Source organism: Scyliorhinus torazame, chromosome 4, assembly GCF_047496885.1.
Source record: "Scyliorhinus torazame isolate Kashiwa2021f chromosome 4, sScyTor2.1, whole genome shotgun sequence".
NCBI classification, from domain to species: Eukaryota; Metazoa; Chordata; class Chondrichthyes; order Carcharhiniformes; family Scyliorhinidae; genus Scyliorhinus; species Scyliorhinus torazame.
In genome coordinates, this window is record NC_092710.1 from 301,701,747 (window position 1) to 301,729,675 (window position 27,929).

Here is a 27,929-nt window from a genome sequence, read left to right on the forward strand (position 1 = left end):
CATTTTTAAAAAAACTTTAAATTTTAATTAATTGACGCAATGTCAGTTAGAGGGGTGCAGTGCTTTGACTGTGAGATGTGGCAGGTCCGGGAGGCTTCCAGCGTCCCGGATGGCTTCATCTGCAGAAAGTGCACCCAACTGGAGCTCCTCACAGACCGCATGGTTCGGTTGGAGCAGCAATTGGATGCACTTAGGAGCATGCAGGTGCCAGAAAGCGTCATAGATCGCAGTTATATAAATGTGGTCACACCCAAGGTGCAGGCAGAGAATTGGGTGACCACCAGAAAGGGCAGGCAGTCAGTGCAGGAATCCCCTGTGGTTGTCCCCCTCTCAAACAGGTATACCCCTTTGGATACTGTCGGGGGGGGATAGCCTATCAGGGGAAAACAGCAGCAGCCAGAGCAGTGGCACCACGGCTGGCTCTGATGTTCAGAAGGGAGGGTCAAAGCGCAGAAGAGCAATGGTAATAGGGGACTCTATAGTCAGGGGCACAGATAGGCGCTTCTGTGGACGTGAAAGAGACTCCAGAATGGTATGTTGCCACCCTGGTGCCAGGGTCTAGGATGTCTCCGAACGGGTAGAGGGCATCCTGAAGGGGGAGGGCAAACAGGCAGAGGCCGTTGTACATATTGGTACTAACGACTTAGGCAGGAAGGGGCATGAGGTCCTGCAGCAGGAGTTCAGGGAGCTAGGCAGAAAGTTAAAAGACAGGACCTCTAGGGTTGTAATCTCGGGATTACTCCCTGTGCCACGTGCCAGTGAGGTTAGAAATAGGAAGATAGAGCAGCTAAACACGTGGCTAAATAGCTGGTGTAGGAGGGAGGGTTTCCGTTATCTGGACCACTGGGAGCTCTTCCGGGGCAGGTGTGACCTATATAAGGAGTTGCATCTAAACCGGAGAGGCATAAATATCCTGGCCGAGAGGTTTGCTAGTGTCACACGGGAGGGTTTAAACTAGTATGGCAGGGGGGTGGGCATGGGAGCAATAGGTCAGAAGGTGAGCGCATTGAGGGAGAACTAGGGAATAGGGACAGTGGGGCTCTGAGGCAGAGCAGACAGGGAGAAGTTGCTGAACACAGCGGGTCTGGTGGCCTGAAGTGCATATGTTTTAATGCAAGAAGTATTACGGGTAAGGCAGGTGAACTTAGAGCTTGGATTAGTACTTGGAACTATGATGTTGTTGCCATTACAGTGACCTGGTTGAGGGAAGGGCAGGATTGGCAGCTAAACGTTCCAGGATTTAGATGTTTCAGGTGGGATAGAGGGGGATGTAAAAGGGGAGGCGGAGTTGCGCTACTGGTTAGGGAGAATATCACAGCTGTACTGCGGGAGGGCACCTCAGAGGGAAGTGAGGCTATATGGGTAGAGATCAGGAATAAGAAGGGTGCAGTCACAATGTTGGGGGTTTACTACAGGCCTCCCAACAGCCAGCGGGAGATAGAGGAGCAGATAGGTAGACAGATTTTGGAAAAGAGTAAAAACAACAGGGTTGTGGTGATAGACTTCAACTTCCCCAATATTGACTGGGACTCACTTGGTGCCAGGGGTTTAGACGGGGCGGCGTTAGTAAGGAGCATCCAGGAGGGCTTCTTAAAACAATATGTAGACAGTCCAACTAGGGAAGGGGCGGTACTGGACCTGGTATTGGGGAATGAGCCCGGCCAGGTGGTAGATGTTTCAGTAGGGGAGCATTTCGGTCACAGTGACCACAATTCAGTAAGTTTTAAAGTACTGGTGGACAAGGATAAGAGTGGTCCTAGGATGAATGTGCTAAATTGGGGGAAGGCTAATTATAACAATATTAGGCGGGAACTGAAGAACATAGATTGGGGGCGGATGTTTGAGGGCAAATCAACATCTGACATGTGGGAGGCTTTCAAGTGTCAGTTGAAAGGAATTCAGGACCGGCATGTTCCTGTGAGGAAGAAGGATAAATACAGCAATTTTCAGGAACCTTGGATAACGAGAGATATTGTAGGCCTCATCAAAAATAAAAAGGAGGCATTTGTCAGGGCTAAAAGGCTGGGAACAGACGAAGCCTGCGTGGAATATAAGGAAAGTAGGAAGAAACTTAAGCAAGGAGTCAGGAGGGCTAGAAGGGGTCACGAAAAGTCATTGGCAAATAGGGTTAAGGAAAATCCCAAGGCTTTTTACACGTACATAAAAAGCAAGAGGGTAGCCAGGGAAAGGGTTGGCCCACTGAAGGATAGGCAAGAGAATCTATGTGTGGAGCCAGAGGAAATGGGCGAGGTACTAAATGAATACTTTGCATCAGTATTCACCAAAGAGAAGAAATTGGTAGATGTTGAGTTTAGAGAAGGGTGTGTAGATAGCCTGGGTCACATTGAGATCCAAAAAGACGAGGTGTTGGGTGTCTTAAAAAATATTAAGGTAGATAAGTCCCCAGGGCCTGATGGGATCTACCCCAGAATACTGAAGGAGGCTGGAGAGGAAATTGCTGAGGCCTTGACAGAAATCTTTGGATCCTCACTGTCTTCAGGGGATGACCCGGAGGACTGGAGAATAGCCAATGTTGTTCCTCTGTTTAAGAAGGGTAGCAAGGATAATCCAGGGAACTACAGGCCGGTGAGCCTTTCTTCAGTGGTAGGGAAATTACTGGAAAGAATTCTTCGAGACAGGATCTACTCCCATTTGGAAGCAAATGGACGTATTAGTGAGAAGCAGCATGGTTTTGTGAAGGGGAGGTCGTGTCTCACTAACTTGATAGAGTTTTTCGAGGAGGTCACTAAGATGATTGATGCAGGTAGGGCAGTGGATGTTGTCCATATGGGCTTCAGTAAGGCCTATGACAAGGTCTCTCATGGTAGACTAGTACAAAAGGTGAAGTCACACGGGATCAGGGGTGAGCTGACAAGGTGGATACAGAACTGGCTAGGTCATAGAAGGCAGAGAGTAGCAATGGAAGGATGCTTTTCTAATTGGAGGGCTGTGACCAGTGGTGTTCCACAGGGATCAGTGCTGGGACCTTTGCTGTTTGTAGTATATATAAATGATTTGGAGGAAAATGTAACTGGTCTGATTAGTAAGTTTGTAGATGACACAAAGGTTGGTGGAATTGCGGATAGCGATGTGGACTGTCAGAGGATACAGCAGGATTTAGATTGTTTGGAGACTTGGGCGGAGAGATGGCAGATGGAGTTTAATCCTGACAAATGTGAGGTAATGCATTTTGGAAGGTCTAATGCAGGTAGGGAATATACAGTGAATGGTAGAACCCTCAAGAGTATTGAAAGTCAAAGAGATCTAGGAGTACAGGTCCACAGGTCACTGAAAGGGGCAACATAGGTGGAGAAGGTAGTCAAGAAGGCATACGGCATGCTTGCCTTCATTGGCCGGGGCATTGAGTATAAGAATTGGCAAGTCATGTTGCAGCTGTATAGAACCTTAGTTAGGCCACACTTGGAGTATAGTGTTCAATTCTGGTCGCCACACTACCAGAAGGATGTGGAGGCTTTAGAGAGGGTGCAGAAGAGATTTACCAGAATGTTGCCTGGTATGGATGGCATTAGCTATGAGTAGCGGTTGAATAAACTCGGTTTGTTCTCACTGGAACGAAGGAGGTTGAGGGGAGACCTGATAGAGGTCTACAAAATTATGAGGGGCATAGACAGAGTGGATAGTCAGAGGCTTTTCCCCAGAGTAGAGGGGTCAATTACTAGGGGGCAAAGGTTTAAGGTGAGAGGGGCAAGGCTTAGAGTAGATGTACGAGGCAAGTTTTTTACGCAGAGGGTAATGGGTGCCTGGAACTCGCTACCGGAGGAGGTGGTGGAAGCAGGGACGATAGTGACATTTAAGGGGCATCTTGACAAATACATGAATAGGATGGGAATAGAGGGATACGGACCCAGGAAGTGTAGAAGATTGTAGTTTAGTCAGGCAGCATGGCCGGCACGGACTTGGAGGGCCGAAGGGCCTGTTCCTGTGCTGTACATTTCTTTGTTCTTTGTTTGTTTATTTGTTTGCTGTAATTAATCAATATTCTTCGCAGAGTATTGATTCTAGAACACTTACAATGCATTGCTATGTTTACTGCTGAACACTTTCATGTTTTCAAATAATAATTATAGCATAGTTTTTCAAAAAATCAAATGCTTAGACAGTGTGAGAAGAACTCTTAGTGCAATTCTGATAAGCAACAGTTGCCCAGATTGCAATTACCTGGTAATCAGTTGGCATGGCCGATCCACCAGAGGTTGTTGATGATGTACCTAATCGAGGTTTCTTGTTTGGAGGTCCTTGATTGAGACTGCTGTCCTGGTTATGTTGTAGGCCTCCTCCACCGCCTCCTCCTCCAGCAGCAGTTCCATTTGTCTGGGTGCTGTTTTGTTGGGGCGCTTGCTGTTGCTGTTGATTCTGTTGTGTTGTCTGCTGCTGGTGCTGCTGAATCTGCTATTCAAGATAATGTAGAGAGTAATTAATCTATCCACAATCCCAACAGCCTCATTGCCGGGATAATGTATACACACTATCTTAGTCCTGCATTGAGGAAACACAATGAACCGCAGATACACAGTAATTTCAGCATTGACTGTAATCATTCATCAAAGGGACATGAATTTGAGGGGCCTGACTGTGTCAGAGACCTAGAAGTTTAAAGCCACAAATATTGCTTGCTAACAGCTAAGTATGTGCAAGTTTCCAACATGCGATAGTAACAATGCAACAATGTTTTGACAGAAGATTACTGGTTAATATAGCATACCGATTTAAACCTCATAGATCCATTGCTTTTATTAGATCATCTTTCCTAACAGGGATTTTAAAGGCCATGGTTTTCTGTACCATTTACCTTTAGTGGTAACCTGTTACATCTGTTCCATCGCCTTCTTACTAAAAATAAATTGCCTATTTTCTTGGAGTTTTCTGTGTATTTATACCCAGAGATATGGGTAATAGGGGTATAACCCAGGTACCTGCCATAAAAGATTGAAGAAACTTGGGCACCCATACTTTTTATTCCCGTATTGATCTCTGCACCTGAATGTATTATGACCCATGTTCCAAGAGCTGACCTATAATTATATGGGCTCAAAGTCGACATAAAATTAAGGTCAAGATTTTAGGCACAATAAGAAACAGTAATTGTTTTATTCTTTAATCCCAATTTCTGAAGTGACTTTTTTGTATTCATAGAATCATGACAACTGCTCGGTCCAAGATCGCAAGAAACTGCAGTCTGTGGTGAATTCAGCCCAACGCATCACACAAGCTTGCCACCCTCCCATTGATTCTGTCTACACCTCCCGCTGCCTCAGGAAGGCAGACAGCATTGTCAGAGACCCCTCACACCCAGGCTTTGCCTTCTTCCAGGCCCTTCCATCAGGCTCATCATGTTTGTGCTGGCTGAAAAGCGAGCCACCCAGCCTAATTCCGCTTCCCAGCATTTAGTCTGCAGCCCTGCAGGTAAGGGCACTTGAGATGCATATCCAAACACCTTTTAACCAGTTGAGGGCTTCCCTCTTGATGTGCTTGCCCAGGGGCAGTGCTGAGAAGGTTTACCAGACTGATTTCTGAGATGGCAGGAGGAGAGATTGAGTTGGTTAAGATTGCATTTGCTGGAGTTCAGAAGAATGCGGAGGGATCTCAAAGAAAGCAATAAAATTTAACCGGGCTATGCAGGGTAGATGCAAGAAGGATATTCCTGATGGTGGGGTTGTCCAGATCCAGGGGTCACAGTCTGAGGATACGAGGTAGACCATTAAGAACAGCGATGAGGAGAAATTTCTTCACCCAGAGAGTGGTGAGCCTGTAGAATTTGTTGCCAGAGAAAGTAGTTGAGGCCAAAACATTTATATTTTCAAGAAGTTCTTTGAAGATGTAACAAGCAAAGTGGATAATGGGGATCCTGTCAATGTAGTAAATCTAGACTTCTGGAGGGCGTTTGATAAGGTGCCGCACAGAAGAGTAATTCACAACATTAGATCACATGGGATTAGGAGTAATTTATTAGTTTGAATAGAATACTGGCTGACGGACAGAAGACAGAGAGTCGGGTGAAATAGTTTTTTCTCTGGATGGCAAGATGTAACTAGTGGCCACAGGGTTCGGTCCTTGGGCCCCAGCTATTTGCAATCTATATAAACGACATGGATACAGGTATGTAAGGTTCTATAGCCAAATTTGCAGACAACACAAAAATAGATAGGACGGTAAGTTGAAAGGGGGAAATAAGAACCTTACAAATGGACATAGATAGGTAAGGAGAGTGGGCCAAAATGTGACAGATGAAATTTAACATGGATGAATGTGAGGTCATGCATTTTGGTCGTAAAAATGGAAAGGCCACTTATTATCTAAATGGGGAGAGACTTCGGGGGCTCCGATGCAGAGGGATCAAGGGGTCCTTATTCATGAGTCAAAGAAAACTAGCATGCAGGTATAGCAGATAATAAAGAAAGCAAATGGAATGTTAACATTTATAGCTAATGGAATAAAGTATAAAGGTAAGAAAGTGTTGTTGCATTGTTGAGACCGCACCTGGAGTATTGTGCACAGTTTTGGTCCCCTCATTTGAGGAAAGATGTAGTGGCATTGGAGGCAGTTCAGAGGAGGTTCACTATGTTGATTGCAGAGATGCCTATATTCTTTAGAGTTTAGAAGAATGAGGGGAGATCAAATTGAGATATACAAGATGGTAAAATAGACCTGGAGCAGACGCTTCCTCATATGGGGCATTCTAGAACAGTGTTTATCAAACTTTTTTTCCGGGGACCCATTTTTACCAACCGTCCAACCTTCGGGACCCAACCCAGCCAACCTTCGCGACCCACGCCGGCCGACCTTTGCGGCCCACGCCGGCCGACCTTTGCGGCCCACGCCGGCCGACCTGCGCGACCCACCATTTTCTCTTACCTTGTTTGTTGCTGACAAAAATGGAGGAAATGGTTTTGGGTCCCGTTGGCCCCAATGGTCCCTTTGTCCCTCTGGCCCCCCGAGCTTGAAAGAAAAAAGCTGCGACCATATAAAAAAAAATGCAGCCACACTGCGCATGCGTGCCCGATGATCGGGCACGCATGCGCAGTGCGGCCACATTTTAAAAATCTATTGCTGGCCATTTTGAAGGCCACTCGCCGCTAGCATTATTAAAAGCCGGCTGCTGCGGCTGTTGCGCGCAGATTTGCACGATCGGGAGCGCCGCAATGATCGGCTGCGCGACCCTCCTGACACCCGCCCCTGAGTTTGACAATGCCTGTTCCAGAATGAGAGGTCATAGCCCGAGGATAAGAGGTAGCAAATTTAAAACAGATTTGAGGAGAAACTACTTCTCCCAAATGGCTGTGAATCTGTCGAATTCGCTACCCAAAGTGTGGTAGATGCTGCGACAGTGAATAAATTTAAGGAGGAGTGAGACAGATTTTTAATTGGTAATGGATTGAAGGGTTATGGAGAATGGGCAGGACGGTGGAGTTAAGGCCAGGATGAGATCAGCCATGATCGAATGGCGTAGCAGACTCGATGGGCCAAATGGCCTAATTCTGCTCCTATATCTTAAGAACTTACAAGCAGTCAGATGTAGCATGATCCAGGCTTGGGCTGACAAGTGGAAAATTACTTTCAAGCCACACAAGTGCCAGGCAATGAACATCTCCCACAACAGATGATCTAACCATCGCCCCTTGACATTCAATGGCATTACCATTGCTGAATCCCCCACAATCAACATCCTGGGGATTATAATTGATCAGAAACTGAACTGGACTAGCTATATTAATACTGTGGCTACCAGAGCAGGTCAAAGGCTAGGAATTCTGCAGCGAGTAACTCACCTCCTGATCCCCCAAAGCCTGTCCGCCATCTACAAGGCAAAGTCAGGAGGGTATTGGAATATTCTCCACTTGCCTGTGTTATGGGCGAGGCGTTTTCAGAACCCCAAAATGTATCATGGAGTTCAACCAACCTCTCCCTTTAATGTATTTGTTGCTTTTCCTAACACACGGCTTTTTCCCTAGGAGTGGGATTACAATTATGGACATGTGGGTTTTTAAACACAAAACAATGTTTATTCCATGAACTCAACTCAACATCTTAAACAAACATTGGATCTCGTAACACCCCTTACTTCAAAGATAACTCAGAAAATATTGCAACAGTAAATAATACCTCAAAATGTTCCTTCAAACTTCCAAGAGACTTAACACCTTTAAATAGAATCACATCAGGTTAAAGGCTTTATGTGTTTAAATCACCCAAATGATCCAGAGATAGTCTTTCATGGCAGAGATCCAGCTCACTGCAAACACAGACACTCCCGAGCTCTTTTCAAACTGCAAAACTAAACTTCAAAATGGCTGACCTGACCTCAGCTCCACCCACTCTCTGACATCACTGTTTTCTAAAAGGTACATTGCTTAAACATCCATGTCTTAAAGGTACTCTCACATGACACCTCCCCCCAAGAAAAAAAAATAAACCATCAACTTCAAGATGGTTTCATTTTTCACTTTTGCACCATCCACTAAGAAATGTACACAGTAAATATACTTTTTTTTTTAAAACAACACACGCAAACAGGTATAATAATATAGTCCATTTTTCTTTGTTCTTCTTCCGCCAACCGAAAACCTTCTCAATTGATCACATTCGTGACAAAGCATCAGCTATCACATTTTCCCGTCCTGCCACATGTACTATTTTTAAATGAAATGGCTGTCACAACAAACTCCAGCGAAACAACCTTGCATTGTTATTCCAGAATCGCTCCAAAAACGTCAAAGGATTATGATCGGTATATATAATGGTGTCAGACGGATTGCTGGTCACATAAATGTGAAGATGTTGCAAAGCCAGCACCAAACTCAAAGTCTCCTTCTCAATCGTCGAATACTTTTTCTGGTGAGAATTCAATTTCTTTCAAAAATAACCAACAGGCCGCTCCAGCCCTTTGTCGTCGTCTTGTAGAAGCACCGCACCTACGCCCATATCGCTCGCATCAACAGCCACTTTGAATGGTTTGGTATAATTTGGGTGGCTAACACAGGAGCAGTGGTTAACACAGCCTTCAGGCCGTCAAATGCTCGTTGACACTCCGCTGTCCACTGGAATTTGTTACGCTTCTTGAGCAAGTCCGTCAGTGGAGCGACCACACTGCTAAGGTTTGATACATATTTCCGGTAAAATCCACTCATACCAAGAAATCGCATTATTTCCCGTCGTGTCGAGGGTATCGGAAACTCCCCAATAACTTTCGTTTTCACATCCCGTGTGACCATTCGACCCTGTCCGATTGTATGGCCAAGGAAAGTGACTTGGGCTTTTCCAAATTCACTTTTGGCTAGGTTTATCACCAAACCCACCTCCTGAAGTTGATCGAATAACTTCCTCAGATGTTTTAAATGTTCTTTCCATGTCTGGCTGAAAACTACCAGATCGTCGATGTATACCGCACAATTGGGTAATCCTGAAACAACTGTATTAGTTAACCGTTGAAATGTTGCTGGGGCGTTTTTCATGCCAAATGGCATAACTTTGAACTGGTATATACCATCTGGAGTCACAAAAGCTGAAATCTCCTTCGCCCTTTCAGATAAAGGTACTTGCCAGTTACCTTTCAGTAAATCCAATTTGGAAATAAAAGCGGATTGTCCCACTTTCTCAATGCAATCCTCCAAACATGGGATAGGATAAGAGTCCGTTCTTGTAACTGCATTCACCTTTCGTTAGTCCACACACAACCGTTGGGTACTGTCTGGTTTAGGTACCATCACTATGGGTGAGCTCCATTTGCTGCAACCCACTTCAATTATGCCATTCTTCAGCATACTCTCAATCTCTCTGTTAACCTGTGCCAATTTTAAAGTTTTAAGTCTATATGGATGTTGTTTGATAGGAACAGCATTTTCCACATCTACATCATGCATAGCCATTTTAGTACTTCCCAATTTATCTCTACAAACTTGCCCATGTGATATCAATAACTCTTTCAGGTCAGTTTGTTTTTCCTCTGGAAAGTAACTTAACAATTCATCCCAATTTTTGAGAACATCCTCATTTTCCAATTTAATTTGAGGTATGTCAAATTCACAGTCATCTTGAGTTGGTTCGTCACTTTGAGTTAGAATCATTAAAACCTCCTTTTTCTCTCCTTCCCTTTCAAAGTACCTTTTAAGCATATTCACATGACACACTCGGTGAGTCTTCCTTCTATCTGGTGTTTTTACCACATAATTCACCTCACTTAATTTTCTTTCAATCTGATACGGTCCACAAAACCAAGCTTTTAAAGGCTCCCCTACCACTGGTAACAACACTAAAACTTTATCCCCACTGGCAAAACTACGAACTTTGGATTTCTTGTCCGCTACCCATTTCATCTCATTTTGTGCAACTTTCAAATGTTATCTAGCCAATTCACTTGCTCTATTTAATTGTTCCCTAAAATTTGACACGCAATCCAATAGTGTAATTTCCGATTTCTCACCTACCAATTTTTCCTTAATCAATTTAAGTATTCCTCTTACCTCATGACCAAAAATTAGTTCAAAAGGACTAAATGTGGTAGACTCATTAGGTGCATCCCTAATTGCAAATACAAATGGAATTCCTTTATCCCAATCCTCTGGATAATCTTGACAATACGCCCTCAACATTGTCTTTAATGTCTGATGCCACCTTTCTAACGCTCCCTGCGATTCTGGATGGTACGCAGTTGATTAAATTGTTTTATTCCTAAGCTATCCATAACTTCTTTGAATAACTTTGAAGTAAAATTCGTTCCTTGATCCGATTGAATTTCTGTGGGTAGTCCATATCTAGTAAAGAATTTAAGTAACTCCTCCACAATCCTTTTAGCTGTAATATTACATACTGGAATGGCCTCTGGAAACCTAGTAGACACATCCATTATAGTCAAAAGATATTGATTCCCATTTTTTGTTTTAGGAAGCGTTCCTACACAATTGATTAGGACCCTTGTAAAAGGTTCCTCAAATGCTGGAATGGGTATTAAGGGCGCTGGTTTTATCACTGCTTGAGGTTTCCCTATCACTTGACATGTGTGACATGATTGACAAAATTTAACTACATCTTTATGTAGTCCAGGCCAATAAAAATATTTCTGGATTTTAGCTTGAGTTTTCCTTATTCCCAAATGACCTCCCACTGGTACCTCATGTGCAACTCGCAACACCTCCTTTCTATACCCTACCGGCAATACTACTTGATGAATGTCTGCCCACATTTCATCCACCTGCATATGTATAAGTCTCCATTGTCTCATCAAGACATCATTTTTACGGTAATAACACTCTGGTATACTCTCAGATTCCTCTTCCGTATATGCTTTCTGATATATCCATTTTATTTCTACATCTTTCTGTTGTATCTCCACCAATTTTCCTGAACTAAAAATATCTGCCACATTCTCCACCTGTCCTTGTTCTTTTTCTTTTTTTTTTTAAATAATATTTTATTGAAAATTTTTGGTCAACCAACACAGTACATTGTGCATCCTTTACACAACATTGTAACAATACAGATAATAATGACCTTTTTAAATTTAAACAAAAACAACAATAAATAAATAAATATTAAATAACAAAAAATAAAAACTAGCCCTAATTGGCAACTGCCTTGTCTCAGGCCACCCCCCCCCCATCCCCCCCCATCCCTCCCCCCCCCCCCCCCAAGTCCTGGGCCGCTGCTGCTGCCTTCTTTGTTCTCCCCTATCTATCTTTCCGCAAGATATTCGACGAACGGTTGCCACCGCCTAGTAAACCCTTGAGCCGACCCCCTTAGGACGAACTTAATCCGCTCTAACTTTATGAACCCCGCCATATCATTTATCCAGGTCTCCACCCCCGGGGGCTTGGCTTCTTTCCACATTAGCAATATTCTGCGCCGGGCTACTAGGGACGCAAAGGCCAAAACATCGGCCTCTTTCGCCTCCTGCACTCCCGGCTCTTGTGCAACCCCAAATATAGCCAACCCCCAGCTTGGTTCGACCCGGACTCCTACTACTTTCGAAAGCACCTTTGTCACCCCCATCCAAAACCCTTGTAGTGCCGGGCATGACCAAAACATATGGGTATGATTCGCTGGGCTTCTCGAGCACCTCGCACACCTATCCTCCACCCCAAAAAATTTACTGAGCCGTGTTCCAGTCATATGTGCCCTGTGTAATACCTTAAACTGAATCAGGCTTAGCCTGGCGCACGAGGACGACGAGTTTACCCTGTTTAGGGCATCTGCCCACATCCCCTCCTCAATCTCCTCCCTTAGCTCTTCTTCCCATTTCCCTTTTAGTTCGTCCATCATAGTCTCCCCTTCGTCTCTCATTTCCCTATATATATCCGACACCTTACCGTCCCCCACCCATTTCTTTGAGATGACTCTGTCCTGCACCTCTTGTGTCGGGAGCTGCGGGAATTCCCTCACCTGTTGCCTCGCAAAAGCCCTCAATTGCATGTACCTGAATGCATTCCCTTGGGGCAACCCATATTTCTCGGTCAGCGCTCCCAGACTCGCAAACTTCCCATCCACAAATAGATCTTTCAATTGCGTTATACCTGCTCTTTGCCACATTCCATATCCCCCATCCATTCCCCCCGGAGCAAACCTATGGTTGTTTCTTATCGGGGACCCCCCCAGTGCTCCGGTCTTTCCCCTATGTCGTCTCCACTGTCCCCAAATCTTCAGTGTAGCTACCACCACCGGATTCGTGGTATAGTTCCTTGGTGAGAACGGCAATGGGGCTGTCACCATAGCCTGCAGGCTGGTCCCCCTACAGGACGCCCTCTCTAATCTCTTCCACACCGCTCCTTCCTCCTCTCCCATCCACTTACTCACCATTGAAATATTAGCGGCCCAATAATACTCACTTAGGCTCGGTAGTGCCAGCCCCCCCCCTATCCCTACTACGCTGTAAGAATCCCTTCCTCACTCTCGGAGTCTTCCCGGCCCAAACAAAACCCATGATACTCTTTTCTATCCTTTTGAAAAAAGCCTTCGTGATCACCACCGGGAGACACTGAAACACAAAGAGGAATCTCGGGAGGACCACCATCTTAACCGCCTGCACCCTCCCTGCCATTGACAATGCTACCATATCCCATCTCTTGAAATCTTCCTCCATCTGTTCCACCAACCGCGTCAAATTTAGCCTGTGCAATGTGCCCCAATTCTTAGCTATCTGGATCCCCAGGTAACGAAAGTCTCTTGTTACCTTCCTCAACGGTAGGTCTTCTATTTCTCTACTCTGCTCCCCTGGATGCACCACAAACAGCTCACTCTTCCCCATGTTCAATTTATACCCTGAAAAATCCCCAAACTCCCCAAGTATCCGCATTATTTCTGGCATCCCCTCCGCTGGATCCGCCACATATAGTAGCAGATCATCCGCATATAAAGATACCCGGTGTTCTTCTCCTCCCCTAAGTATTCCCCTCCATCCCTTGGAACCTCTCAGCGCTATCGCCAGGGGCTCAATCGCCAGTGCAAACAGTAATGGGGACAGAGGACATCCCTGCCTTGTCCCTCTATGGAGCCGAAAATATGCCGATCCCCGTCCATTCGTGACCACACTCGCCACTGGGGCCCTATACAACAGCTGCACCCATCTAACATACCCCTCTCCGAACCCAAATCTCCTCAACACCTCCCACAGATAATCCCACTCCACTCTATCAAATGCTTTCTCGGCATCCATCGCCACTACTATCTCCGTTTCACCCTCTGGTGGGGCCATCATCATTACCCCTAACAACCTCCGTATGTTCGTGTTCAGCTGTCTCCCCTTCACAAACCCAGTTTGGTCCTCATGAACCACCCCCGGGACACATTCCTCTATTCTCATTGCCATTACCTTGGCCAAGACCTTGGCATCTACATTGAGGAGGGAGATTGGTCTGTAGGACCCGCATTGTAGCGGATCCTTTTCCTTCTTTAAAAGAAGCGATATCGTTGCTTCTGACATAGTCGGGGGCAGTTTTCCCCTTTCCTTTGCCTCGTTAAAGGTCCTCGTCAGTAGCGGGGCGAGCAAGTCCAAATATTTTCTGTAAAATTCAACTGGGAATCCGTCCGGTCCCGGGGCCTTTCCCGTCTGCATGTTCCTAATTCCTTTCACCACTTCTTCTACCGTGATCTGTGCTCCCAATCCCATCCTTTCCTGCTCTTCCACCTTGGGAATTTCCAGCCGATCCAAAAACTCCATCATTCTCTCCCTCCCATCCGGGGGTTGAGCTTCATACAATTTTTTATAAAATGTCTTAAACACTTCATTCACTCTCTCCGCTCCCCGCTCCGTCTCTCCATCTTCGTCTCTCACCCCCCCTATTTCCCTCGCTGCTCCCCTTTTCCTCAATTGGTGTGCCAGCAATCTGCTCGCCTTCTCTCCATATTCATACTGTACACCCTGCGCCTTCCTCCATTGTGCCTCTGCAGTGCCTGTGGTCAGCAAGTCAAATTCCACATGCAGCCTTTGCCTTTCCCTATACAGTCCCTCCTCCGGTGCTTCTGCATACTGTCTGTCCACCCTCAAAAGTTCTTGCAACAACCGCTCCCGTTCCTTACTCTCCTGCTTCCCTTTATGTGTCCTTATTGATATCAGCTCCCCCCTAACCACCGCCTTCAACGCCTCCCAGACCACTCCCACCTGAACCTCCCCATTGTCATTGAGTTCCAAGTACTTTTCAATGCATCCCCTCACCCTTAAGCACACCCCCTCATCCGCCATTAGTCCCATGTCCATTCTCCAGGGTGGACGCCCTCTTGTTTCCTCCCCTATCTCCAAGTCTACCCAGTGTGGGGCATGATCCGAAATGGCTATAGCCGTATATTCCGTTCCCCTCACCCTCGGGATCAATGCCCTACCCAACACAAAAAGTCTATGCGTGAATAGACTTTATGGACATAGGAGAAAAACGAGAACTCCTTACTCCTAGGTCTACTGAATCTCCACGGGTCCACCCCTCCCATCTGCTCCATAAAATCCTTAAGCACCTTGGCTGCTGCCGGCCTCCTACCAGTCCTGGACTTCGACCTATCCAGCCTTGGTTCCAACACCGTGTTAAAGTCTCCCCCCATTATCAGCTTTCCGGTCTCTAGGTCTGGGATGCGTCCTAGCATTCGCCTCATAAAATTGGCATCGTCCCAATTCGGGGCATACACGTTTACCAACACCACCATCTCTCCCTGTAATTTGCCACTCACCATCACGTATCTGCCCCCGTTATCCGCCACTATAGTCTTTGCCTCGAACATTACCCGCTTCCCCACTAATATAGCCACCCCCCTGTTTTTCGCATCCAGCCCCGAATGGAACACCTGCCCTACCCATCCTTTGCGCAACCTAACCTGATCTATCAGTTTCAGGTGCGTTTCCTGTAACATGGCCACATCTGCTTTAAGTTTCTTAAGGTGTGCGAGTACTCGTGCCCTCTTTATCGGCCCGTTAAGCCCCCTCACGTTCCACGTGATCAGCCGAGTTGGGGGGCTTCCCACCCCCCCCCCCTTGCCGGTTAGCCATCATCTTTTTCCAGCTTCTCGCCCAGTTCCCACGCAGCTGTATTTCTCCCAGACGGTGCCCCCCCGCCCATCCTTTCCCGTACCCACTCCCCCCTTTCCCCAGCAGCAGCAACCCAGTAATTCCCCCCTCCCCCCCCCCTCCCGCTAGACCCCCCGCTAGCGTAATTACTCCCCCCATGTTGCTCCCAGAAGTCAGCAAACTCTGGCTGACCTCGGCTTCCCCCCGTGATCACGGCTCGCCCCGTGCGGCGCCCCCTCCTTCCTGCTTCTCTATTCCCGCCATAATTATCATAACGCGGGAAACAAGCCCGCGCCTCTCCCTCGGCCCCGCCTCCCATGGCCAACGCCCCATCTCCTCTCCCTCCCCACCTCCCCCCATCACCACCTGTGGGAGAAAGAAAAGTTACCATACCGCAGGATTAATCATACAATCCCTCTTCGCCCCCCCCCCCACTCGTCCCACCACTTTGTCCAAACGTTCATTTTCGTAGTCCAATCATTCCAATTTTTCTTCTACAATAAAAGTCCACGCTTCATCCGCCGTCTCAAAGTAGTGGTGCCTCCCTTGATATGTGACCCACAGTCTTGCCGGTTGCAGCATTCCAAACTTTATCTTTTTTTTGTGAAGTACCGCTTTGGCCCGATTAAAGCTCGCCCTCCTTCTCGCCACCTCTGCACTCCAATCTTGATAGACGCGGATCACCGCGTTCTCCCATTTACTACACCGAGTTTTCTTCGCCCATCTAAGGACCATTTCTCTATCCTTAAAACGGAGAAATCTCACCACTATGGCTCTGGGAGCTTCTCCTGCTCTCGATCCTCGCACCATAACTCGGTATGCTCCCTCCACCTCCAACGGACCCGTCGGGGCCTCCACTCCCATTAACGAGTGCAGCATCGTGCTCACATATGCCCCGACGTCCGCCCCCTCCACACCTTCAGGAAGGCCAAGAATCCTCAAGTTGTTCCTCCTTGCGTTATTTTCCAGTGCCTCCAACCTCTCCACAGATCGTTTCTGGTGTGCCTCCTGTATCTCCGATTTCACCACCAGGCCCTGTATATCGTTTTCATTCTCTGCTGCTTTCGCCTTCACGACCCGAAGCTCCTGCTCCTGGGTCTTTTGTTCCTCTTTCAGCCCTTCAATCGCCTGTAATATCGGGGCCAACAACTCTTTCTTCATTTCCTTTTTTATCTCCTCCACGCAGCGTTTCAAAAACTCTTGTTGTTCAGGGCCCCATATGAAACTGCCACCTTCCGACGCCATCTTGGTTTCTGCTTGCCTTCCTTGCCGTTGTTCCAAAGGATCCGCTGCAATCCGGCCACTTTCCTCTCCTTTTTCCATCCGTGTCCAGGGGGAACACCCTTCTGGTTTACCGCACGGTGATTTCAGCCGTTAAAATTGCCGTTGGGGCTCCTATCAAGAGCCCAAAAGTCCGTTTCACAGGGAGCTGCCGAAACGTGCGACTCAGCTGGTCATCGCCGCACCCGGAAGTCGTCCTTGTTCTTTTTCAACCATCTGATCAAAAATCGATTCCGATAATTGCACTTCAACTTCATCTTCACTCCTTGATTTCTCCTCGTCTTAACCTGTGACTTTGCGACCTTGTTACTACACAATCCGGAAAAATCCCAGGATATTTGTCCTTCAACACTTCAGTTGAATGATTTTCCACTGGTTTATCAACCACAGTAGGCATCACTCCCACCTGCGATCCAGCAATATCATTACCCAAGATAAACTGTATTCCTGGACAAGATAGTTTATCTATTACTCCTACTACCACTTCACCACTCTTCACTGGACTTTTCAACCTTACCTTATATAATGGAACGCTACTCCTCTCACCCTGAATTCCACATATCGCCACCTTTTCTGCCAATGTTCTTCCCAAACTACATAATTCCTCATCTCTTACCATTAAAGATTGACTGCTTTACCTGCTCCTCCTGATACACATGAGTAAACTTTACCCACACAAGTAAATTCTTTAAAGACATCTGGCACCTTCTTAACAATTACTTCTTGAACAGGCTGTACAACCGTTTGCATTTCCTTCGCTTCCCTTGGGCTTTCCTTTACCACTCTAACAAACCCCACTGTCTTATCCTGTTTAACTACGTCAGCCTTCCCAGTGCTTTTCTTCAACCACCAACACTGTGACTTTACATGGCCTAGTTTATTACAGTGAAAACATCTGAAACTTTTGATTTCTTTTCCACCCTCCTGGATTTCTTATTTAATCTGAGGCACACTCTCTTTATTGTCTCCCATCAGATCACCTTTACTTTTACCACTTCAGTATTTCTCATGTCCCCAGTTTCTATCCCTCGCCGGCTGAAACTGATGTCGGAACTAATTAATAATCATCTGCCATTTCCACTGCTAATCTCGCAGTTTTAACCCTCTGTTCTTCCACATGAGTTCTCACTACATCAGGAATTTAATTTTTAAACTCCTCCAAAAGTATTATTTCTCTGAGAGCTTCATACGCTTGGTCTACTTTCAAAGCCCTTATCTACCTATCAAAATTACTCTGTTTGTGTCTTTCAAACTGTATGTTTGTTTTGACCAAATTCTTTCCTTAAATTTCTAAACCTTTGTCTGTAAGCTTCAGCACTAGCTCATATGCACTTGAGATGGATTTCTTCACCTCCTCATAAGTTCCAGATACCTCCTCCGGTAGTGATGCAAACACTTCACTAGCTCTACCTACCAGCTTTGTTTGAATCAGTAACACCCACATGTCCTGTGGCTATTTCATTTGTTTAGCTACCTTCTCAAATGAAATGAAAAATGTTTCCAATCCAGCTCACTGCAAATACAGACACTCCCAAGCTCTTTTCAAACTGCAAAACTAAACTGCAAAATGGCTGACCTGACCTCAGCTCCACCCACTCTCTGACATCACTGTTTTTTTAAAGGTACATTGCTTAAACATCCATGTCTCAAAGGTACTCTCACATGACACTTGGATTAGTGCAGCTCCAAAAACACTCAAGAAACGAGATACCATCCAGGAAAAAGCAACCCTTTTGATTACTAGCCCTTCCACAGACATCCAAACCCTCCACCACCGACGAACAGTGGCAGCCGTGTGTACTATCTACAAGATGCACTGCAGTAACTCACCAAGGTTCCTTTAGCAGCACCTTCCAAACCCACGACCACTACCATCTAGAAGGACAAGAGCAGCGGATAACTGGGAACCCCACCACCTGAAGGTTCCTATCCAGGTCACTCACCACCCTGACTTGGAAATATATTGCCTTTTCTTCACTGTCGTTGGTTCAAAATCCTGGAACTCCCTCCCTAACAGCACTGGGGGTGTGCCTGCATCTCAGGGACTGCAGTAGTTCAAGAAGTCAGCTCACCACCACCTTCTGAAGGACAACTAGGGATGGGCAATAAGTGCTGACCTAATCAGCGACACCCACATACCGGAAACGTGGGGTGAAGGGGATCAAAGGATATGGGGGTAAGGCAGGACCAAGCCATTGAGTTGAATGATCAGCCATGATCATAATGAGTGGCAGAGCAGATTCTAAAGGCCGAATGATCTCCTGCTCCTATTTTCTATGTTACCTTTCAGACAGTGATTTCCAGGCCCCTGCGATCTTCTGCTCTGCATCTTCTAATCTTTCTACCAATCACTTTAAATCTGTGCCCCTGATCACTGACCTCACTGTGAAGATAAATAGGTCCATCCACTCTATTCAGGCTCCTCACAATTTTGTACATCACAATAAAACCTCCCTTCAACTTCCTCTGTTCCAAGGAAAACAACCCCAGCCTACCCAATCTTTCCTCAGAGCTGTATTTTTCTAGTCCTGACAACATCCTCATAAATTTCCTCTATACCAGCTCGAATATAATTACATCCTTTCTGTAATGGGGTGACCAGAACTGCACACAGTCATCAAGTTGTGGCCTACCTGATGTTTAAACAGTTCCAGTTCTTATATTCTATACTTCATAGAATCTTCTGTTCTTAACCACCTTTTTGACCTGTCCTGCGACTTTCAGGAATCTGTGGACAGTCACTCCAAGGTCCCTCACTTCCTCTAAGTATTCTCCCATTAATTTTGTATTGTCCTAGCAAAGACTGGCACTTAACTTTCAAGCTTTTTGAATGCATTGTTATGGCATCAATGTGAATCACATTAAAATTCAAAAGATTTTATGATCGCATGTTCTTAAACATATGCACAAATAATTGTTAGATAGCTTTAAAAATAAATATATGATAGTGGTTAGCACTGCGGCCTCATGACGCCAAGGTCCCAGGATTCGATCCCGCATCTGTGTCACTGTCTGTGTGGAATTTGCACATTCTCCCTGTGTTTGCGTGGGTTTCGTCCCCACAACCCAAAAGATGTGCAGGGTATGTGATTGGCCACGCTAAATTGTCCCCAACTGGAAAAGAATGAATTGTGTACTCTAAATTTATAAAAGAAAATATAAATAAATAAATATATGATAATGAGTTTGGCACTTTCCTCAGGCCCCCACTGCTTATGCTGATTTCTGCCTGCTTGAACTCAAGTTTTTTTTATGGATTACGTTAATAAGATTGGCAGAAAATCGGGGTGTGTATATGGCTCAGCAAAATGGTAAATTAGCTTTAAACTTCCCAATAATGTTCCCACAGGAAATTCCACCCCAACTTGCTTCAGAACATCACACATTGACTAGCACCAATGATTTTTGAACTAATTTAGTGAAATTTGCAAATCTAAGTCATCATGGATAATATTCTGTCCTATAAACCATTCATTAAAATAAAACAATGAGCCCTAATATGCACTCACCTCTCCCAGCAATGAGGCCAGGGTTGCTGGGAGAGGTGAGTGCATATTTAAAAGAGACTTCAGTTCCTGGAGCAGGCCACAGGCTGCAGGGTTGCTGGGAGAGGTGAGTGCATATTTAAAAGAGACATCAGTTCCTGGAGCAGGCCGCAGGCTGCAGGGTTGCTGGGAGAGGTGAGTGCATATTTAAAAGAGACTTCAGTTCCTGGAGCAGGCCACAGGCTGCAGGGTTGCTGGGAGAGGTGAGTGCATATTTAAAAGTGCTTAGTTTACAGGTCGGGTGGCAGTTGGAGACTTCACTTCCTGGAGCGGGCCTATTGGCTCATTGGAAATCAGGCAGGGTACAAAAGAAGTGGCAGGATTGCCTTTAGTCACAGAGTCCTTTTATGTCTAGTTTTCAGCAAAGCATCAGACCAGCCTAATCCTCTGACTTTCCTAATCTTTCCTATGGGTATTCACTTTGACAATCGGTATGCTGGGTTGAAAAGTATCAAATGACTTCCTGAAAAACTATCAACTGCCTTCACCTATTATCTTTCTGCTTCTCTCTGGGTTTAAATCAACATTGCAGTATTAATTGTGTGGATTCCAGGACAATGGTAACTTTGGCACACTGCAAAACTACTTCAGTACAAGCAAGTTATTGAATCCTAGCCTAGCTTTAATGCCATCTTTGATTTTCTCCTTTGTAACTGTTCAGGTAGCATATAGTTTTGTCAAACCCTCTCCGTTACCCGGTAAGTTGTTATTCAGGTCATTGAACTCATATTAACTATTTCTCTCGCCATAGACACTGCCTGATCTGCTGAGTTTTTGCAGTGTTTTCTGTTTATATTCCAGATTTCCAGCGCTTATGCTTAATGTGGCATTGCATATGGAGGCCAAATTGTAATGGCCCTCGCCAGGGCGGCACGTTAGGAGGTCCGGGGTGGGATAAAATACTGTCATTTACCAGTGGCCAGAAGTACAGAAGCACAGCCAATTTAACTAATTTAATGCCCAATTGAGGGCCATCTGCCCAGGACACTACTGCATGCGGAAACTGCTAATGCAAGAGGTGACCTCCATGCGACTCTTCAGTGTGCAACCATCAGAACCAGACGTTCCATGGTCCAAGTGGGTCACACCCAAGGCCCCTCCTGCTCACATTTTAAACCCTTTTAGCAACAAATTAGCTGCCATCAGGTCTCCTGGCTCTTTGAAGGGCCAAGAGCTCGCCGCCAAGTGTTGCTGAAGCTGCAGAGTTGCTACCCTCTGATTAGGCTGGGAGTAAAGCTGGCAGTGCGAAGTGCAAGCCCACTGTCTTCTATTGGACAGTGAGCCTGACTGTGGCCAATATAGAGGCCACCGCACAGATTGCCACTGTGGTCTGTTGCTTGTCCACTCAGAGTTGGGACTCACTTGGGGCCCCATATGTTCGAGACCGCCTCCTCTTGAGAAAAAGCGGACTGTGGTTTTCAATAATTACAAATTGTTGTGATGAATTTTGAACATTTATTGCAGAAAGCTGGTTTGCTAGGATGACCTGAATGGGTGGCTTTGATCTTGTGACAGTGGTAGAAATGGGGCAATTCTTGAGTAACATACACTGCTGATAGAAAGGTCGGTTGACTGCTGATAAAAAGGGCAGTTGGAGTACATCATAACATATGGTGGGTTAGTTGCAGGCTTACATGTGACTACATTTGAAACTGCAAGATACCTAATCAGCCAACCTTTGCAACTTTGAGTGCAAAGAATGAGATAAATATAATGCTATCTACTTACAAGAACTCAGTGCCTGGTTGAACACAAATACACAAATTAAAAGCTAGCTCACCCGCCGAGTCATTGGGGCATATTGATGAAGCAAATATTTTTTTTAGTCAGTCACGTGGTGCTATTTTGTTAAATAGGATGAGGGATGTAAACGGTTGTATCCTCTTAGCATCAAGGACACCTGGATTAGGTACAGCACTGATTGGATGCAATACAGAGCTCTTCCCTTCGATTCACCCAAGGAGCTACACTCCTCACTCTATCTATGTTAGATTTCTATTTTCTTCTGTAAACAAACTACTAGATGAAATTATCCAATACAATGCAAGATATGAGGAAATAAGTCAATAAGTGCAGAGATTGATTCCTAGTATTTGGAATATATTTCATTTTAATACTGCAAAAGGACCATACTCAAGTAATGCATCCAAACTTTGAATTGACAACCACATTAGTGTGTGGATTGAGGTTGACATAACAGAGCTTCAGCTGTTTATTGGCCATTAAAGAAGAGTATGGGCTTCCCAAATACCAAACACAAGCTCTTCATTTCTGCTGACCATGCTGTCCTCTCTAAAACAGGTCTGCAGCCCTTGTTATGGTTCTTACTTTATTGAGCTGAACATCAACACGGGGTCAAATGGTTAAAAGTAAAATGTAAAACACTGTTAAATTAATTTCATATTTTACATTTCTTTAACTGGACCAATGTCATGAGAAAACCCAAAGCACATGGATGCAAGCTAACTACAGGATGAAGAAAGTAAGTGGGGAGGTGACATTCATGTTGTCTCTCGGTGAAATCGAAAACCGTCTGCAGATTAAATGGGACAGTCTCACCACCAGGGTCATGTACAGTTGCAGCATAATCCCGCGGCTCTTAAACTCAAGCCCCCCGTTAATAAACGCTAACACACTATAGGCCTTCTTCGCGGCTCTATCCACTTGAGTGGCAACCTTCAGAGATCTGGCGGTGACTGAGTCAGTGGAGACTTTTAGATTCAGCAGAACAAATAGCTGGAGATGAAATACATTCCATTGAACCTGAGGAATTTTATTGTGATATTCTGTTGAACAGTTTCAATAAACACAGCTCTTATTAGTTCACTGAAATGCTCAATCTTAGTAACCTAAAGATTAGCTGATGGGCTAAAAACATATCACTGATATGATGTCATATCATATTCCTGGTATTTTCTCATATTATGAAACAGTCCCAGACTATTTCCAGTTTAAATTCCCCAGTTTTGAGGAGGCAATTTAAAATAATGGGCTAGCAAAACATTCTATTGTTATATCAGGGTGGTGGGGAAGCTCGATGACTGACTGGAAAGGTGAGGCTAACACGGTAGTTATTGTGAGGGGGGCCTGCCTCAGCCTCAGCTTACAGGTTACAGCCATCTTGCAAATAATTAGCTGCCATAAGGTCCCCATGTCCCTTTGATGGTACAAGAGCCTGCATCCAAGAGCTGTGAGCTAATTGCAAAGCCTGATTTAAGGGCAAATTGGAGGACCAGGGGGAGTTCTGATGGGCTTGAGGGGTGGCAAATTGGGGAGGGGCTGATGAATCGATGGGGGCTGGTGAATCGGGGTGGGGGAAGGAGCTGCCGAATTGTAGGGAGGAGCAGGTATTGCTTTTTATAAAAATATTTTATTGCGGCATTTATACGAACAACAAACACAGCAAATAAGAGCAGAAGCAAAATTGTACAATAAAGCCCCCCTGCCCTTCCCCTCCTCCCGTCCTGCCTCCCCCATGTTAACCCACTTATCCACGCCCCCTCACCCCCTCTGCTGACACCTCTGTCCTCCTTAAAGAAGTCAATGAACGGCTTTCACCTCCGGGTGAACCCATCAACCGACCCGCTCAAGACGAACTTGATCTTTTCGAACCTCAGGAATTCCGCCTGGTCACTAACTGATAGATTACTGATTTATTGATTCACTGATTTGTTGCTTCTTTCTCTTGGTAATGCTTGTGTCCTAGTCTATGCTTTTATTTAAGAGAACAAATTTTGATACTCTGGCCATCACCCAAGGCATCTAGACCATACATGGAGAGATAAGCAACAACTTTGAGATATTTTGATAAGATCACAAAAGGTTCAAGAATGTGTGGTATGACATTGGGGCACTGTGTACGTGTACAAATGAGTTACGTGTGAAGTAACTCATTATGAATTGTGAATCATTATGCATTGAATAGCAGGCCCCATGCATGCACACTACTTGACAAACAGTATGGCTGGAAATGGTCAATGGGGCCAACAGAGTGAAACAACATAATTAAGTGATCAAGGCACTGACACATATTCCATTGAGAAACTGACTTTAAAACAATTGGGATAGAATCAAACACACTGTTACCTGTCGAAATGAGCATAATTGAAATGACAGGGTAAATTATTTGGATAAGAACAAGTAAGGGCCTGGTAGCAAGTAAACCTGATGCGGAATATCCACAAGATAGATACAGACAATTTGGAGAGCTAGAGAATATTTTTAAGTCTATGCATGATGTTATTTGAATTATATTTGATTGAGATGATTTGCAAATAGGGAGTGTCAGAGGGAAAAGTGTACGAATCCAATTATTCAGAGATCCCATTCAAGTTACAATACATTATGGAATAAACTGGAATTTAACATAAGTTATGAGGAGAGGAAACTGGAATCGAAAACAAAAACAAAGAAGTGAATTTTCTCCCTGCACAGATCACCCCACTCAAGGGCTAGAGGAAAAAAGTGACCAAGAATAATAATGAGATAAGCGGTGGAAGAGTAAGATCTCACCCTGTGATAACTGGAAGCATATTATACGTTTCTCACAAGTTGAAATACCATTTATTTTAGTTTAGTTAACACATTGTGTCATGGGAGTGTCCCTTGAAGAAATGTTTTTGTCTGATCACATGGCTTCAGTGATGTCACTGTGTGGGTGGAGCTGGGCTCTGGGTTTATACTTTCGTTTTTGAGTTGGGAGCTGGCTGTGGCTCTGAGTTTTACTTTCGCTTTGAGTTTGAACTGGTTTTGTTCTGCACAGGTTGAAAGAAGTTTTTTTTCTCCATCTGCATTTTAAAAGCTGTTTCCAGACTGCTTGATCACTTGAAAATAAATAATTGTTTTCTGGAAAAAATTCAAACCTGCTGTTTTGGAAAGAGCACAAGTCCATCCAAACCAGGGCTCGAGTGCTGTGTGCTGGGCCACACCTTTGAAAAGGGTTTTCTGGTTTATGGGATCTTGTTATTAAATTGGAACAGTTTAAGGGGGAAATGTATTAAGGGTTATATATAGATTACTGTAGCTGTGTGGGGTATTTATGTTTGTAGTTGATAAAAATGCTTACTGTGTGTGTTTATAAAAATGTTAACTAAATTTGTAGAATAAACTTTGTTTTTTTATTAAAAGTGCTTACGGCCTCTGCTGAATAACACCTGAAAGGCAGACCCTTGTGCTCATCATAACCCAAATCAATAAACAGTTGTAGGTCAGGTGAACTTCATAATATACTTCGGAGTTTTCTAAACCCTGGTCCATAACAATTGTTTGTTCCTTTTTAAGGTCATGCCAAGGTAGCCAAAGAGTTTAATAAAATGGCAGTCATCATAGAAAAGGTAGCTAATGTCACCTCCGTAGCCCCGTTCAAGATTTCCGCTGAATTGCTAGCTATCCGCTTTGCAAAATCGAATGGCTCTTGATTATATTCTCGCCAAGGAAGGTGGGACGTGTGCCCTGATTGGATCAGAATGTTGTACTTATATTCCAGATAGCCCCAAATAAATCACTGATTTGACAAAACACATTAAAAGTGAGGTTAAGAAGCTTAAGCAACCCAGATCCAGTACTCTTTGCAGTTGGGTTACTGGGTGGTAAGGATCCTTGGGAGACTCAGTGGTATAAGGCTTGGTCATGTTCTTCATAGTTATTTTTGCTATGTGTGTTTCGGACAATTGAATGTGTCTGTAAGAGAAAGTCCAAAATGCCCTGAAATAGTAATACCTTTACAATATATGAAGGGTGCTTACTATTAATTTTTCACTGCAAAGGATCATCAAAAATAACTGTTCATAAATGTGTTTCCTTCTTCTTCAACCTTTCTCTTCTTTCTTTTTTACTATTGTAAATGATCTATTCTATTTTTGTTTAGAATAATCAAAAGGGGGGAATGATAGATTACTGATTTATTGATTCACTGATTTATTGCTTAACTGATTTATTTGGTGCCTTTAAGAATTGATTCAGTGTGGTTCTACATTTCATAATTCAGTGCACAGACAAAGGATGGAATAGCCACAAGTCCAATGTGGAAAGTTGGTCATTGTTTCAGATAATGAAGAAGAATTGCTATGCAGGAATCTAACATTGTTTCATGAAATGTTGCATAAAAGCCTCTTGTAATAAATAAACCATTGTTATTCAATACATTTAGTAATGAAAATGTTTCACAGCCTTAGCAACAGTCTTAGCAACAGCAACATTTAGTAATGAAAATGTGTCAAAGCCTTAGCTACAGCAAGGTTAATGCAAACACCAAATCTTTATAAGATTGGCGTACGTGGCAGGCATACGTAGACATTTAATTAATTTGATGGACATTAACAAATCTTAAGTAATGACCAATGTTTGAATAACAAATCATTTTCTAAGTGACAGACATCTATTTGAACAAATTAGGAGGTTTCAGCTGAGAATTCGAAGCCAATGAGAGTAAATGAGGGATTATGCCATAGACGTGGATTCCCTTAAAAGTAAGACCTCGTGGGCGAGGTTTCGTTCTTGAATTCCTCCCTTCCTGAATTCTTGAATCATCTATTTTTTATACTTTTCTTATGCTTTTATGTTTAATGCTTTTCGCTACGTTCTGACCAGTTTATGTATTATTTGATCTACGTTTATATTTAATTCTTATGCAAGTGTGTTAAAGGGAATAATTTGCAATAAAGTTACATTTTTGGACACCTCCAAGCAACCTGACCTTGGGTTCTTATTTGAAGATAAAATAAGTGTTCGTATACTAACCCACACACCCGCTTTCGGCGGCTCCGAGTCCCTCCACCCAAGCAAAATCCGTCTCCAGGCTATCAGGGAGGCAAAGGCCAAGACATCGGCCTTTCTTGCCCCCTGGACTCCCGGGTCTTCCAACATCCCAAATGTCACTACCTCTAGACTCGGGGCCACCTTTATCCCCAACACTAGGTTTGCTAGAGTCACTCGGGAGGATTGAAACTAGTGTGGCAGGGGGGTGGGAACCAAAGCGGTAGCTTAGAAGGTGTAAAAATTGAAGGGGAAATAGAGCACAAAAATAAGAGAACAACATCGCCCTGTCTGCTCAAACACAGTGGTTTGAAGTGTATTTGTTTCAATGTCAGAAGTATAGCGAGTGAGGCAGATGAACTTAGAGCAGTTATTAGTACTTGGAATTGCGATGCTGTGGCTATCACAGAAACATGGTTAAAGGAAGGGCAGGATTGGCAGCTGAATGTTGGAGGAGTTGGATGCTTCAGGAGAGATCAAGGGGGATGTAAAAGGGGTGGGGGAGTAGCATTACTGGTTTAGGAGAATATTATAGCCGTACAGCGGGAGGACACCTTGGAGGGCTCATACAATGAGGCAATCAGGGTAGAGCTTAGGAACAGGAAGGGGGCAATCAAAATATTGGGTGTTTATTACAGCCCCCCCTCCCCCTCAACTGCCAGCGATAGACAGATAGGTAGAGAGGTTTTGGATAGGTGCAAAAGTAACAGGTTTGTTGTGGTAGGGGATTTTAATCTCCCCTATATTGACTGGGACTCACTTCGTGCTAGGGGTTTGGATGGGGTAGAGTTTGTAAGGTGCATCCAGGAATGCTTCTTGATGCAATATGTAGATAGTCCAACTGAGAAAGG

The 27,929-nt window shown here is 44.6% G+C and overlaps 1 protein-coding gene across 1 annotated transcript in view; it reads right to left on the minus strand.

Annotated features, from left to right (window-relative positions):
- Positions 1–27,929, minus strand: part of cdk19 (cyclin dependent kinase 19) — a 509,018-nt gene that overhangs the window by 46,725 nt on the left and 434,364 nt on the right. Inside the window, exon 12 of the mRNA XM_072500031.1 lies at positions 4,180–4,410. Within this exon, the coding sequence (XP_072356132.1) occupies positions 4,180–4,410 (231 nt within the window). The remainder of the gene's footprint in view (positions 1–4,179; positions 4,411–27,929) is intronic.